The following is a 15,564-nucleotide window of genomic DNA, read 5'->3' on the forward strand; positions in this document are numbered from 1 at the left end:
AATTGCTTCTCATGATTCTTTATATGTTTCATATACAATTCGATTTAACGATCGAAGAAATACGATAAATTCACGCTGTTTCGTTGTAATACGATAAATTCACGTTGTCTTGTTGTAATTGTTTAAAACTTCTAAATTGCCTAACTGAAAATTACTACTTTTATTTATTACTTTGCGAGTAAAATATTTGTGCATTAAGGCATCAAAATAACGCTCCTACAACTCGGGTACTTTTCATCCTTTTGAAAAGATTTATGTAAACAAAGTGCGCACCACATCAGCAATTCTCTAAAAGTAACTGCCATTCTGAATTAAAAACATCTTTTGATGTTTTACGTAAATCTTTTTACTAATAGATTTAGTTCTCCTATCGATCTTCTGTCGGAAAATAACCGTAAGATTGTTTTCGTACATTTTTGAAATACGCACATTTTTGTTGTTTGCATTTAATATCAAAACTTTTCCGGAGAAGAAAATAGAGCAGTAAAGTATTCCGCGTCTAGAAAGTTCTCAAAAACGGGAAACCCGGTATAACTTTATTACGATTTCTTTTTTAAGTTTTTTTTTTTTTTTTTTTTGGCTCCCAGTCTCCATGACAACATTACAAAACAAAGTCGAGATTGTGCAATTAGTTTAGGAAAAGCTCAATTCGACTTTTACTTTGTAAATTGTTTTTTAATATTTAACTACGTAATTTACGATTTTATCATCTAAAATTTTACATTTGATATTTGAATTTTCTTCTTTCACTTCAGGAGATATTCTCAAAATGAAAATCTTTAGTGAATTTCCAAACAAAGCTAACAATGGTGGTGTAGTGTGATAAAACAAAATCTAACGACAAGAAACTTTTTTACATAAATTATAAAGGAGTCCAGATTTAGCCATAACATAGAAGTCAACATTTAAATCCATGCGACTTTAGAGATATTGTGTTAGTTTCCTGCGATCGGATTATCTAAAGAAGAGAACGGTTTGCGCTCGATCCAAGCCACTTCATTTACTCACAGCGGTTATACTATTGCGTCTGGAATTAGGATATTTACCGTATTATTTACTATTTCTGTTGCGTCTGGAATTTATATACCTACAAATTATAAAATAAAGTACACTCTTTTCGAAATACAGAGTATGTATATAAATTTCAATAAGCAGTTCGTTGAATTGAAGTAATGTGACATCCTATTCTACTTTATTTAGTTTAATTTTGTCGGTATTATATATAATTAATTGATTGTTATTTTAATCAATAGATGGAATACCATTAATTACACAACGTAAAAAGTCGCAGTGGTGTTTAACTTAATTTTCTCCTCAAACTATAGTTGTTAAAACAAAGTTAGGCGAAAGAGCCCTATAAAAATTAATTACATAGAATTGGGATATTTATACATGTAAAACAAAATTAGTTAGCTACTTGTAAGACCTTTTGTAAAAGTCAAGTGATCTGGCCTGACCAGATTTATCATCACAACTACAATTTGCAAATCAAAAGATTTGATTGTCAATTATAAATTCACTAAAAATATTGTAGAATGATGAATGTATTAGGTTTTACTAAACATTCCTAAGTTTTTTAGTTTAAAAATATATGAAAAAACATTTACACACTAAAGCTAAATGTATGTATGTGTGTATATGTGTATGTATGTATGTATGTATGTATGTATGTATGTATGTATGTATGTATGTATGTATGTATGTATGTATGTATGCATGTATGTGTGTACAATGTTGTAAAAAAAGTATAATATTTGTACAGGTGTTTTATTCTTTTAAATACATTTGCATGCACTTATTAACTAAATGATTTCCAAATTGTAGATCAAAAACATATGGTAAATTATGATGACCTCCTCGACCTCATCTCATTTTCTACATATAGGGGATATTATATCACTCTATGCAGAAGGTGCTGTAAATGGATTTATAAGTACACTTGGGTAAGGAAGTATTAATTGAAAATTTGTTTGTATAATTTTAGGACTTGTTTAATGTTTTTATATTTTAAGTAGAACTAGCTAATGTTTCCACCTACAGAGCAGGCTTTCACTGAGTTTAGGTTGATTAATCCTGAGCAGATAAGCACTGTGGTAAAATTAGATCTAAATAAATTTATTATAGCTAAATGAAAGTTCTTTCAAATACTCATTTTAGATTGCACGCTTAAGTCTTTTTCTAAAATAAGATTTAACACTTCTTTGTAAGCCTTGACTTTTATAAGAGAAACAGAAAGACTGAGGACCTTGTCTAACTTGTTTGTATTTTTTTTATTTTTTATTTTATTCCTAAATGAACAAATATTAAACATTTTTAATAGATTTAAATTAAAGTATTGATAACCCAAAGTAAAAAAACCTAAAAGTATGACTGCTCTTTTTTCTCCTGTGGTCTTCAGGTATATGTAAATGTGTGTTATATAAATTAAGGTATATTATTTTAAAGGAGTAGTAAACATAGGCTTTGCCTATATATAAATGAGAAATTAAAAGACTTTTTTTTAAAGTTTGAGTCTGTGCAAATGCAAGCTGGTTTGTTTTATATAATTTCACCTTTTCTATGTTTCTTACTTATCTGTAACTTAAATTTGTGTAACATTTTGAAAACTTCGAATTAAAAAAGGTTGTGTTTACATCCAATGAGTTGGGGTAATGCCATGTATATAAGAAAATGTTTGTAAAAGGAATGCTCATAAAGGTTCCTGTAATGATTCGCTAACTGTAATATAACAGTTATCTAATGTTCAGTCAGTTAGTACAAATGAACAACATAAAAATAATTTTTTTTTCTTTATTACCTAGCTTGGTAGATGATAGAGTAGTGGTTGAACCTGAAGCTGGAAATTTAGAAAATCCACCCACTAAATTTAGAGGTAATTCTTAAGTTGCAAATATATATATATATATATATATATATATATATATATATATATATATATATATATATATATATATATATATATATATATATATATAAACATGTCATATATATAAAATTTTGAAAAGGCTATTTGTATGGCTGCTGTGTACAAATTTTGAAAAGACTATTTGCACAGCTGCATTCAATGTAACCTTAATAAACCTTTTACAAAAATGAACTCTTATGAGCTTTCATTCAACAATAATTTTTCATGATTTGATAGTCCATGATTGCATTCTCAGTCTGCTAATAATGCTAGTAACAAACTTACAAAACTCTTTGTCCATTAAAGAAAGCATTAAAGGAAGTCCTCTTTTGAACCTTTACTACCTATGAAGAATCATTAAAGGATAATCATTTAAATATTACTGGTTGAATCACATAACTATGGCTTGGCAAATTCTGATGGAAGGTTTATTGACTATTTGACAATACTTTTATAAATATTGAGATCTCTCATAGTTGGAAGAAAATCTTGGCAAGTAAGTATGATAAAAAGGTTGTACTGGTGTGTGTCTATTTGAAGAAGAGAATCAGAATGAGCAATTCATTTTTCAACTGTTAACTAAATCTTTCTATCATAAAATGAAAAACCCAAGAATTTAGTAATATGTTAAAAGTTTGTATGTTATGGTATCTTCTTATGCAATTGGTTTTCTAAATGGTAATTTTATTGCCAGTCATAAATCCATCTAATCCCTAAAATAAATCTATGAAGTTTAAAACAAAAAATATGACTCATAAAAAAAAAACTTAATTAAAAAATGTAATAAAAAAGTATATATTGAAAATAATAAAATGCAGTGATAAAAAAATGAATAGCAAATATTTTTGTAATAAAGAAAACTTGATAAAACAAATTATTGAAATAGAAATTTTTCAACAATATTTTTTGACTATGGGACTTTTTTTTTTTTCATCTGATTCCAAGAAAGGTATTTCCAGCTCAGAAAGCTAATCTTTCTCTGAATTTGAATCTAAGTATCTGTCTGATGCAGGTTCCACAAAAAAGAGCCACTGGTGAGTCATTTGCTGAACCCAAACTGGCTGGTGTGGCAGCATGCAATAAACCAGAATCATAAGGTCCACTGACACTTTTCCCAGGCTCTACATTTGGTCTTTTTCCTTTTACTAAAGGACATGAGTTCATTTTCTTTTCCATATCTAACTCTTAAAGATTGGCGAGAAATGCTTCAGATATTGAAATGTGAGCAGTTGTAGTGAGCCCACTGTGGACCATTTTCAGTCCATGTGTGCCTCTCTGCCTTGTATTCTACATAAGTGGGCTGAAACTCCCCTGCAGAAATCCACCAAACATTAGGCTGGTCTCTGGGTACTTTGTTTTCATAAGTTTCTTCCAACTAAGGTCATCTGAAAGATTTGTTTCATCATAATTTATTATGGTTTCAGTTGGGATGTCTTAAAGAGTAAATTAACTAAAATTGTAAATTATTCATTGAGGGGTTGGTGAAAAATATCTACTCTTTTTTTGACACATTCACTTTCATATTTAATCTCTGTGGCAATTGTGAAATACCTCCAGACAGTCATAATCTGGCCTTTTGTATTTAAAAACAATGACTGACCTTACTTGTTTGTCAAGGTAAGTTTAGACTACTTTTGTCAGTATGTCTTCATAACAACTGCCTTATGTTCTTGTCAATTATTTTGGCTTGTAGGTGTGCGGTATTTTAAATTTGAGATAATAAAAGCCAAAATGAATAATCATACCATATGATGTATTATTTTCGTTCAATCACAAATGCTTAAGTGGTATTTATTATCTAATTGCAATTAGCAGCATAATTTTTGGGGGTACTCTGGATCAAACTTCAAGGGATCAACTTTGACTCAAAATGACCCCAATAATAGGATAGATTTTTGGGTAACTTTGGCCACCTCTAATTGTCCTTAATAGGTTAAAAATGAACTTAACAATTATGCATAAGTTTGTAATTATTTCATAAACCTTATTATTTCATCAAATTAATTTTAAAATGTAAACATTGATATACTTACAAGGATATTTTGACAGCTTATTCTCATGTGTACAAATTTCAAATGCAAATGGTGGCTATCTTGAGAGGTTATTCATGTGACACATAGTATAGCAGTGAATTACCAAATTGTTATGAATTATTGTGTTTATTTTTTAATCCAAATGAAATTTTTTGGAGCACTTCCAAGAATTTTACAATTAAGAAAATTAACCCCTATTCATGGTATATAAAAAGTTGAATAATAAAATATACAATAATAAATACATTTACAATACATTTCTATTTATGGCTGTTAACCTAGTCTGCAAATCCAATGCATATATTTTTGATATACTATATAATATGTTATTTGATATTGTAATTACTTTTTACTGTGGAAATTTTGTTTGTTTGTCTTGTTTGTTTGTTGTCATGGAAAAAATTTAGGGAGTTTTACCTTTTATGAGGATGATACTCAATATTTCATCTCATTATTGCTTTTTTTTTTTTTTTTTTTATTTTTTTTATTTTATTTTTTTTTTTCATTAACTTAGATCTTCAATATATTAGAGAAAGATTCTGTTTTTATGATGCCAGAAAAGATCATTTTCTTATGATACCAGAAAAGGTCCTGTTCTTATGACACCAGAAAGCATCCTGTTTTTATGATACCAGAAAAGATACTGCTTTATATTAAACTAGTTATGAAACATTTTCAGTACAAACAAGATTGCTATGGCTTGAATTTTTAGTTATTTTTTTTTTTTTTTTTTTGTAAACTAAATCCTCTATCTTTACAGCAATTACTGACAAGAATGAAATTCTACAATTCTGAAACAATTGAGAATTATTGCTTGCTTAAAGCAGCCACAACAGAAATTCCATAGTTGCTTCTTAAGTTTCTGAATTATATATATCTAAAGGTATTTTTGATTCATCTAAGCAGCTAAAAGTTTTGGCTTATACATGGCCATATCCATTTTCAATTGTTAAAACATAATGGTATTCACAGTTTGTTGCCTCTGTAAGTTACACTAACCATCAAAACCTCTGCAAAGATTTCATATGAGTGTCTCATTTTCCCAATTACAACTCAAATTTCTACTACTTCCAGTCTGAACTAGTATGGCTGCATTAAAGACTGTCCAGAATAATAATGACCCATGGGATTTTTGAAATATTTAGAGAATCACTTAATCAATTTTGATCATTTTTTACCATTTTAAAGCAAATTTATCTCCCTTTCAAAAAATATAACAGTAGTTTTACAAAAGTCGATTGTAAACAAAGAATATTTTGCGAGTAGAAGTTAGAAAATTTATTTAGGACAAGTGGCTTAAAAATTATGAGATTCCAATTAATTTGCTAGAAAAAAAAGTATAAATTTCAAAGAAAAACTGCCAGTTGTATCATCAAATTGTGAAGTGAAGGTTGCAGGTCAGAAAGAAAGTTGAGGTCTATTAAGTTTAAAACTTGATCAAAAAGTAATCAGGGGGGTGGATGCAAATCTAGAGTACCCTATTCAGAATATTGACAAAAATACTGGTATTCCAAAGTTAACAATCCAAGAAGTCAAAAATAGATATTGCTACAAGACACCTACAGCAAGAAGAAATTCCCTGGAATATTCCAATAGCAATTCTGGGAAAATTAAGCCAAAAACTGCTGCAATAAAAGTTTCAAGGAAACCAAAAGTGCATTTTAATAGATGATGAAACCAACTGCAAGCTCCAGTGTTTCGTTTTCTGTTTCATGAATGGTGTTAACAAAATGGAGTCAATTTGGTTCCAAAAACCATAAATACAGCAAAAGTGCTACAACTACAATTGAAGAACTTTAAGCAAACACTAAATGTGAGCTGCATGGGTGAATTTGTATCAGGCATCAATCAATTCTACCAAATATTTAGTGTGGCATCACAAAATTTTATAAAAACTGTTTTCCAAAGGCTTATGTAAAGTGTACACTTTAAATTTTGAAAATATTGTGATCAGCTTGAAGATAAGATTCTCTAAAAGCTTTTTTGTATTTGCAGATAAATTTGCTTTAAAGCAATAAAAAAAAAACAATCAAAATTGCTTTAGTAGTTCTCAAAATATTTCAAAAACCCCATTATCATTCCTGACAGTCTTTTTGATTTTCATCACCTAAAAAAGAAAAAATTGATTAAAAACAATCTTACATTCATTATAGAGGGAAGTTTTTCTAAAGAAGAAAATTTAATCAACATTTCCACTTATCATTTGATTGAAAAGAGTTTCAAGTGCAAAAAGCTAACTTGTCGATAAAAAGATTTTCTTATGAATTTAATATAAAGCAGTTTTTGAAAAAAGATCAATTAATTATTACCAAAACTTTTCCAATTCTACAAGCAATCTCTCTATGCTAGTGTATATTCTGAATTCCTTCATTTTCACTTGTTTTATAGTGATGAAAGAGGTTCCCTGAAGATGAAAATATTAAAAACTATAGATGTCTTTAACTAATGATAATTCAGATTTTGTAGAACTTTAGAATACTTGCTTGTTTCTGTGGTTTAGTTTTTGCCTGCAGGGCTATAGTCAATTTATCAATCATATAACTATATGCTTTGGAATAAACATAGTCTTCTAGTTGCATAACTTTAAGTTCGATCTTTAGCATGGTGTTCTCCAATTTCTTTGCATGTCTAATCGACATGGCCTTGCTTCCAGCCTTTCACATCATAAAAATTGCATAAAAATTTTGAATATTGGTAGACAAACTGCTCTCAATATTTTATTCTTAATACTTGATTTGCTTTCCATCAGCTCTTTTCTGTCATATTCATGCTTACTGTCAGCTCTTTTGCAGTAATTAAGCTCTTTTTTAGTTTAGATGAAGTCTTTGTTAAACTTTGCATGTTGCAGTCATGGAAATTATTATTTGAATGTGTTTACAGAAGTTTTGCCAATAAACACTTAAAAATATTGTAAATAGTATAGTATTAGCATTTAAATTTTAGATTGCTTGTTTAAAGTATCTCCTATGAACAGATATTCAGCTCAAAACCAATTCTGGAAAGCTGCAAAACCCACTCTTTCAAGTACAAGTGATGCTGTTTTGCTTAAAAAGCTTCATGTGGGTACAATTATAAATAGTCTATAAAAGTATAAGGATAAAGATTCCAAAACTTATTTCAAATGCACATAATTTTTTACTATTTATGTCTTTAATTAAAAAATAGAGCTGGAACTAAACTTTATTCTTATATTTTTAGATTAATCTAAAACTGTTTTTATTTTCTTCATGCTAAATAGTGTGCTTAATGGTTGGTCAAAAGTAATGAGTTGAAGAGCATGCATCTAAACATGCTACCTTTTTTTTAATCATTTCTGAAAATAGGTGTTTTTTACATCAAATTCTTTTTTCAGATTTCCAAATTCATAATCTTGCTCCTAATATCAAATTTTTAATAAAAAAAGAAAAAAAGGCATTTGTCATATTTTCCTAAACTCTACAAATAAAATTAAAACATTGATTATTAATTGATAACTTAATAATCAAATTAATTTCCCAGGCTAATTGATTTTAAGTTTTAAATAACATGAAATTGTCTTTTATTTGACTATTTAGCTGGTACTACACATCTGATCTGATGTACTTTGAAATTTGTAAGGTTATGATATTAGCAAGGAAATTTTTATGTTTAAAAATGTAACAAGGAAAATTCGTATTCATTTAAGAATGAAGCATGCAAAATTTGTATATATTTTAAATTATATTCAGCATGCCGCTGAACTTGAAAAAAAACAAAATGAGGAAGATAATAAGAAACTGGTTGGAACTGTTGTAACATATGGAGGAATAATTCAGGTGTGTATTTCTTGAATTGACAAATATAAACTCTTAATGTACCATTGGAAATTTCAAATCTCTTTTTTTTTTTTCTTTTTCTTTTTCAGATTACCTTTTTTTTTTAAATTTTATTTAGCTGCTGCACCCTAAAAGTAAAAAATATTTAACAGTAAACAAAAGGTTGCCTGCTCTTTTGGAAAAAAATGCAATGAGAGTATCTCTTGATGCAGAAGGAAATGAGGTTTGATAAATACAATTTTGTTAATTTAAAAGTTACCTATTTTTATTTTGTTTTTATTATTTATATGTCTTTTTAAAGGGTTCATGGTTCTACATTATGCCATTCTACAAGCTACGTTCCAATGGCGAAAGTGTAAGTAATCTCCATCTCAAAAAGTGAAAGATTTTAGTGGCCACCTGAAAATTTTGCTCTTGCTTTTCTTGTTACTCCTATTTTAAACAGTTCATTAAATTCCATGACTTTTTTTCTTGATTTTTTTGGTCCTTAAATTTATTTATAGGTTGTGCTTGGTGATAAAGTTATACTAAATCCAGTGAATTCAGGACAGCCTTTGCATGCCAGCAAATATGTATTGCCAGATAAACCAGGGTGTAGAGAGGTATTACTTTGGATAATTTTCAAAATGTGAAATTTTAATAAATTATTGCATGTATGTATGTATGTATGTATGTATGTATGTATGTATGTATGTATGTATGTATGTATGTATGTATGTATGTATGTATGTATGTATATAAACTTGTTGAGTTTTGGATTTCACATGATTTTGTGACTTTATAGTAATAAAGTAATATGTAATTATTGCTCAATTTAAAAATTAATTTTAAATGTGGTTAAATTTTTTAAAAAAACTTTCATTTAACTACCTATGATTAAATTAATATCATGTTAGTTGATTCAACCAATTAATGATTTATTCATGGAATATACTTTAGATTAATTCTGTCAGTTGTAATACATGCTGGAAAATTTTGCTGTTCATGGATCATTTAGAAAATATTGATGATGTGTTAAAAGGGGTAAGGAAAGCTTAGAATAATAATATTCCAGTTTCAATAACAGACCCCTTATACTGTAATTTACTATATTTACTTAGCATTCATGTTTTTATTCAAATAATTTATTCTCACAAAAATTATCTTCAATTTTGTTACAACCACATGAGTTTGGGTTGATTAATGTTTTGCTCTTTATTGAGAGAATGTTCTAATTTCTGATTAATTGCAAGCACATGTTTTTAAAAAACATTCTTACACAAATATCTCTTTAAAAAAATTAATATTTTTGTAGGGTGACGTTGTTCGTTTGTTTCATGCTGAACAAGAGAAGTTTCTTACACTAGATGATTATCAAAAGAAGTCACAAGTGTTTTTAAGAACCACTGCTAGAGCTTCTGCCACATCTGCAACAAGTTCAAAAGCTCTTTGGGTTGTTGAGGTATATCTAGGCTTAATGAGATGTTTTCAAAAGTTCCTAGTAATGAGTAGTTCTTTTACAATTGTCAGGTCTGCTACATGCATGCTACTGTTTGTTTGAAAACTTTATTGTAACATAAAGTAAATATTTTGTAATAATCATATATTAATTTATGGAAATTGATTTTTTTTATAAAATATATCAAATAATGTAATATATTATATAAAGTATTATTCTTGAAGGTTGTTCAACATGATCCATGTCTGAGCGGGGCTGCACGGTGGAATAGTTTGTTTCGCTTTAAACATTTAGCAACAGGAAGATACTTAGCAGCAGAGGTAGGTTTAATTAATTGGATTTATGTTCCTTAAACTGTTAGTTACTGTATTTTTTTAAAGTATGAAGTTTCTTTTTCTAGGTTGATAATTCTCCAAATAAAGATGCAAATAGACAGAAATTGCGAGGCACTGGTCAAGTTTACCATCTTGTTTCGGTTACCAATCCAAATGATTTAGCTACCATTTTTGAATTAGATCCTACATCAGCTCAAAGAGTTGATAATTTGGTCCCAAGGTAACAATCTATTTGGCTCCAGAATTAGCAATTTTGTTTGTCATTTAAATTAAAGTGATTTTCTATTTTCATTAGCATATTCCATTTTGACAATTTTGAGACTCTTGTATATTTAAATTGAGACTTTAACTGAAGCTTTAAGCTCAAAATAAAAAGTTAAACTGACTGAGCAATCTTAATGAACGAGTTATAAAAATGGAATATATATATATATATATATATAGCTTTTGTATTTTTAAATTTAAACCCACTTTTATTCATAAATTTTAGATCATCATACACTCGGCTAAAGCACCTGTGTACTGGAACTTGGGTCCATTCCACTTCAATTCCTATTGATGTATCTGAAGACAAACCTGTAATGCATAAGGTAAAGAAATGTTTTTCTTGCTGTCATTTCAATGATTGCAATTGACCAATTAGTTCAAAGTCATGACATACACAGAGGTTCATTCCTATAGTTATGTAAGAAAAAGATATTTGCAAATAAAAATAAGGTTTCTCCAACTGCCTTTCTCCTCCCTCTTAAATCTGGTCCAGGTTTTAAATTTCGCCTTAACTACTTTCATGTTCAATACTTTTATGTTCATTAAAGTTACCCATTTAAAGACAGTGATGATAGTTCTTTTCATAATTTTTTTTTGACCACTCACAAGAAAGCAATCTTAGGATTTTTCTTTTATTGTTCTTTATAAAAAACTGACACTCCGTCTGTATTCATATTTGTATTGAATACAAACTCTTATTTCTTGTTAACATAGAAAAAATTCTCACTGTATTGTTTTTTATTTTCTATTAACAAAATTAGTCTTTAGAAGATTGTTTAAAGAACAATTTATGAAGAGCACAGCCTTTGTTTTTGTTTTTTTGTTTGTTTTGTTTGGAGAGTTCTAGAACAGGTTTTAGTTTTTTGATGATATCTAGGAAAAACTGCTAAATAGTCATTCTCATTCATTTATTTTCCAATGCTTCAATGGTGACTTTGATTCTGTTCTCCATAGACAGACAGAACATAAATCCATCAGAGAGTTTTTCTGTAGTCATTTTCTTTTACAATTCCAAAAGAACACTTACAGAAAGAACATAGTTAAAATTAAACTTATTTTAACTATGTTCTTTTTTTATTTTTTCTACACAAATAAAAAAATGTATTAAATTGATACTTAAAATAATTTTTTAATGAATCATGAAAAAATATTTTTACCTGGTCAGCATGAAAAGAACCTTGTGAACCCAAATGAACTTGTTATAAAATTTTCCACAGCACTGAATTGAAAGGGTGACCAGGCCAATAAGCTGTTACTCCAGCTTCCTAAAAAAAAATAATTAATAACTACAGGTCTAATACTTTGATAAATAAAAATAGTTTGAGTGCCGCAACTTTAAAATATTTGCTAATTAAAAGAAGTCAGTGGTAACATTTCAAAAAAAAGATGCAGTTTAAGCACAAAAATTCTTTATTTTTCAATTTTATTTCTACTTGGATGAAATTTAATAGTTCTAATCAAATGTGCCATTTTTAATAAGCATTGATCAACTATGCAAGAAACTAATCTCCATTATTAACTTTTTTCGTTTAAGTGAGATTTTTGAAACCAGAGCTAATTTTGTTAGTGTTTTGTGGCTTTTTTTTGTTTGTGTTATTTCTTTAATTTTATTTTTACATTGTTATCTGTGCAAATACCAATATAAAAATAATGTTCATAAGATAATTACTCTGAATTTATTTTCATTAATTAAACGTCAAATCTTTATTACTATATTACTATATTACTATAGGTTGGATGTGCACAAATAAAAGAAGATAAGGAAGCATTTGCAATAATTCAAGTTGTAGCAGAAGAAGTTCGAGATTTAGATTTTGTGAGTGATGCCAGCAAAGCATTAACTGTTTTTATAACTTATGTGGAAGAAGGGAATATGTCTCAACTAGACAGAAGGTTAGTTGTTGGCAGTTATTTAGTAAACTTTTGATGCTTTTTAAAGTTTATGTTGAAATCATTAATTTAGCAAATTTTATGATATTACCTGGTGCAGTCAATTATGAAAGATGTTTTGTTTAGAGCATTAACTCAGCTGCTGACTGATTTAAATTTGTTCATGTTGAGCATGGATTTATCATTGACAAAACAGGATGTCTTGCAGCTTACCTGCCCAAGCCCAGATAGAGAAAGACAAAAGCTAATTCGTGAACAGAACATATTAAAAAAGGTAAAATCTTTCTTGTTTCCCAGTCAAGTATTTCAATTTTCTAATAAAAAAGTAGATTAAAGATATCTAATAAGAAAAAAATTGTTTATAGTTGTGATAAATTCAATAATAAATATTAACAAATGGAAGTTGTCAAAAACATTAAAGCTGTTCTAATTTTTATAAAATATTTATCAAGAAATATTTTATACAGGATGTAACATTTCAACAAAAAAGCTGTAAAATCAATTTTTTCTTTTAAAAGAAAGTTAATAAATGTATTGCAATAAAAAATGGAGGGAAAAAAAATGAAAAGCTTTTAAGAAGACATAAAAGTAGTTTAAAAACATAATAAAATGTTTTGATGCAGGAGTTGTTGTTGTTTTCCTAAATTGTTGGAATTTTAAAAAATTTATTCAGAAAAACAGGTTTTTTTGTTGTTGCTGTTTTTATAAATGATTTTTAAGTTTATTTTTTATGCTAGCTTGTAAGGTCTTAAAATTTGTATTTCCTTGGTTTAGATATTTCAACTTCTTCGGGCTCCTTTTTTGGATAAAGGTGGGGCTGGTCCCTTACTTAAAATTGATGAAATCTCTGAGCAGCGAAATGCTCCTATAAGACATATACTAAGACTCTGCTATCGTCTTCTGCAAAACTCAGCTAATGACTATCGTAAAAATCAAGAATATGTTGCAAAACAGTTTGGATTTATGCAGTCACAGATTGGATATGATTTAATGGCTGAAGAAACTATCACAGATCTGGTGCATAACAACAGAAAGTTGCTAGAAAAGCACATCACTACTACTGAAATAGACACATTTGTTACTCTTGTACGAAAAAAGAGAGAATGTCGGTATTGTTTACCTTTACTGCTTACCCTTATTTGTTAGATAGTAAATTATGCAGTTGTGTTAAAAATATCTTTGATATTATCATTATATACTTTAAATTGAACATAAATTTTATAATTGAAACTGATATTTTTGTATTTTGTCATTCACTTTGCAATTAAACATTTGATCCAGTAACTTAATTGATGTTGATGTTTAATGGCTACTAGCCTGTAATACTACTAGTTTGTACCAATCTATATTATTGAGTATTTAATGGGTGGTATTTTTAAATCTTTTGTAAAGCATCTATATCTTTGTTTAGATTTTTGGACTATCTATCTGATTTATGTGTATCAAACAATACTGCTATACCAGCTATGCAAGAACTTATATGTAAAGCTGTGCTTAATCCTAAAAATTCTGACCTGCTAATTGAAACTAGGTGAATGCCTATAATTCAAGCTTCTATTAAAAGATAGCTTTGCTGCAGTTTGTAAAGCAGAAGGATGGTGTCATGTTAAACATTAGCAATAAACAGTTGTTGTTTTTTTTACATTTATATCAATAAAATATTTACTCTTAATTTATGATAAAATTTAATCTTTAAGAATGTATCAAGGAGAAGTCCATTTATTTTGGGAAGGTGGCTCACAGCATAAATCCCAACGTCAATTGTCAAGAGATGCAGGTTATGGACATGCAGATGATGTCAATTTGTTAAATTACTACAGGTTGTTTGCAAAAATATCTTTTATTGATATAAAAAGTTGCTTTTGATACTTGTATTAAATTGACACTAAAAGTTGCTTTTGATTTGGTTGCATTAAATTGAATTCAATTTTGTTTAAAGTCAAAAAACTATCAAAAGAAAGTTTTTTTCTTTTATATTTAGATATCAGCTGCAATTGTTTGCCAAAATGTGTTTGGATCGCCAGTATCTGGCTGTAAATATTATTAGCAAACAATTGGATCTTGAGTTAATGTTAAGGTATTAACTGCTTATATTAGTAAAATTTAAATATATATAGTATTGTAATCTAAAACTTCTTAGTTTTGGAAGTAAGTAAATTTGTAAAGAGGCTGTTTGATTATCCATATTTTCATATCTTAATCTTTAAATGGCTAATAAATCCTATTTTTTAAGTCATAATATAGATTAGAATGCTGGATATCCTTAGCTCAAGTGATTTTCTCAGCTTTTTAAATTTTGTTTATTAAGTTGCCATTTATGTTTTTTTTGTCTTTTTTGTTTGTTGACATAATAATGTAATTATGATTTTAAATCATTTAATATTGCCCATTTTAATATCAGTTCATGTTTGTTAAATTTTGTACATTTTTAAAAATTTGTTTTAGATGTATTGCAGATCATGGGTTGCCTTTAACTCTTCGTGCTACATTTTGTCGACTCATGTTACACTTGCACATTGACCGTGACCCTCAAGAACCAGTATCACCTATTAGATATGCAAGGCTGTGGTCACAGATTCCTACCAGAAACACAATAGAAGAGTATGTAATCTTTTTTACAGATATAATTAAATAAGAGGAAAAAATAAATTGTTTTCCTTTTCTTTCTTTTCTTTGTTTATTAAAGAATTTTTATTAGTTTATTGTTTGTTTTTTCTCTATTTTTAGGTATGACAACCATATGAGAGAGGAGCAATGTGATGGAAAATCTGAAAAAATAAATGTATCTTCATTCAAGCCCACCATGAATTTTGTGGAAAATTATTTACATGATATAGCAGTTTCAGTTGATATGGATACAATGGATGATGATCAAAATAAGCTGACATATGAGGTGTTTTTT

The 15,564-nt window shown here is 28.2% G+C and overlaps 1 protein-coding gene across 3 annotated transcripts in view; it reads left to right on the plus strand.

Moving 5' to 3' along the window:
- Positions 1–447: 447 nt before the first annotated feature.
- The window catches only part of LOC145186172 (inositol 1,4,5-trisphosphate-gated calcium channel ITPR1-like), a 41,024-nt gene continuing 25,907 nt past the window's right edge, over positions 448–15,564 (plus strand). The window contains exons 1-22 of one of the 3 annotated variants that reach the window (XM_090079741.1): positions 448–528; positions 756–1,129; positions 1,825–1,943; positions 2,802–2,872; positions 7,882–7,997; positions 8,646–8,732; positions 8,851–8,955; positions 9,034–9,087; positions 9,236–9,334; positions 9,672–9,755; positions 10,027–10,173; positions 10,395–10,490; positions 10,571–10,725; positions 10,996–11,095; positions 12,505–12,665; positions 12,789–12,936; positions 13,437–13,771; positions 14,074–14,193; positions 14,360–14,482; positions 14,644–14,739; positions 15,108–15,263; positions 15,390–15,555. In XM_090079741.1, coding sequence (XP_089935867.1) covers positions 1,846–1,943; positions 2,802–2,872; positions 7,882–7,997; positions 8,646–8,732; positions 8,851–8,955; positions 9,034–9,087; positions 9,236–9,334; positions 9,672–9,755; positions 10,027–10,173; positions 10,395–10,490; positions 10,571–10,725; positions 10,996–11,095; positions 12,505–12,665; positions 12,789–12,936; positions 13,437–13,771; positions 14,074–14,193; positions 14,360–14,482; positions 14,644–14,739; positions 15,108–15,263; positions 15,390–15,555 — 2,517 coding nt within the window. In that variant the 5' untranslated portion in view covers positions 448–528; positions 756–1,129; positions 1,825–1,845. Of the gene's footprint in view, positions 529–755; positions 1,170–1,824; positions 1,944–2,801; positions 2,873–7,881; positions 7,998–8,645; positions 8,733–8,850; positions 8,956–9,033; positions 9,088–9,235; positions 9,335–9,671; positions 9,756–10,026; positions 10,174–10,394; positions 10,491–10,570; positions 10,726–10,995; positions 11,096–12,504; positions 12,666–12,788; positions 12,937–13,436; positions 13,772–14,073; positions 14,194–14,359; positions 14,483–14,643; positions 14,740–15,107; positions 15,264–15,389; positions 15,556–15,564 lie in introns of those variants that run through there. The other 2 variants (XM_090079742.1, XR_016450092.1) reach the window with 2 other exon arrangements.

Source organism: Hydra viridissima, unplaced genomic scaffold (genome assembly GCF_058129835.1).
Source record: "Hydra viridissima isolate aposymbiotic clone 2 unplaced genomic scaffold, HvirCarnegie_v1 scaffold_2, whole genome shotgun sequence".
Classification (NCBI taxonomy): Eukaryota; Metazoa; Cnidaria; class Hydrozoa; order Anthoathecata; family Hydridae; genus Hydra; species Hydra viridissima.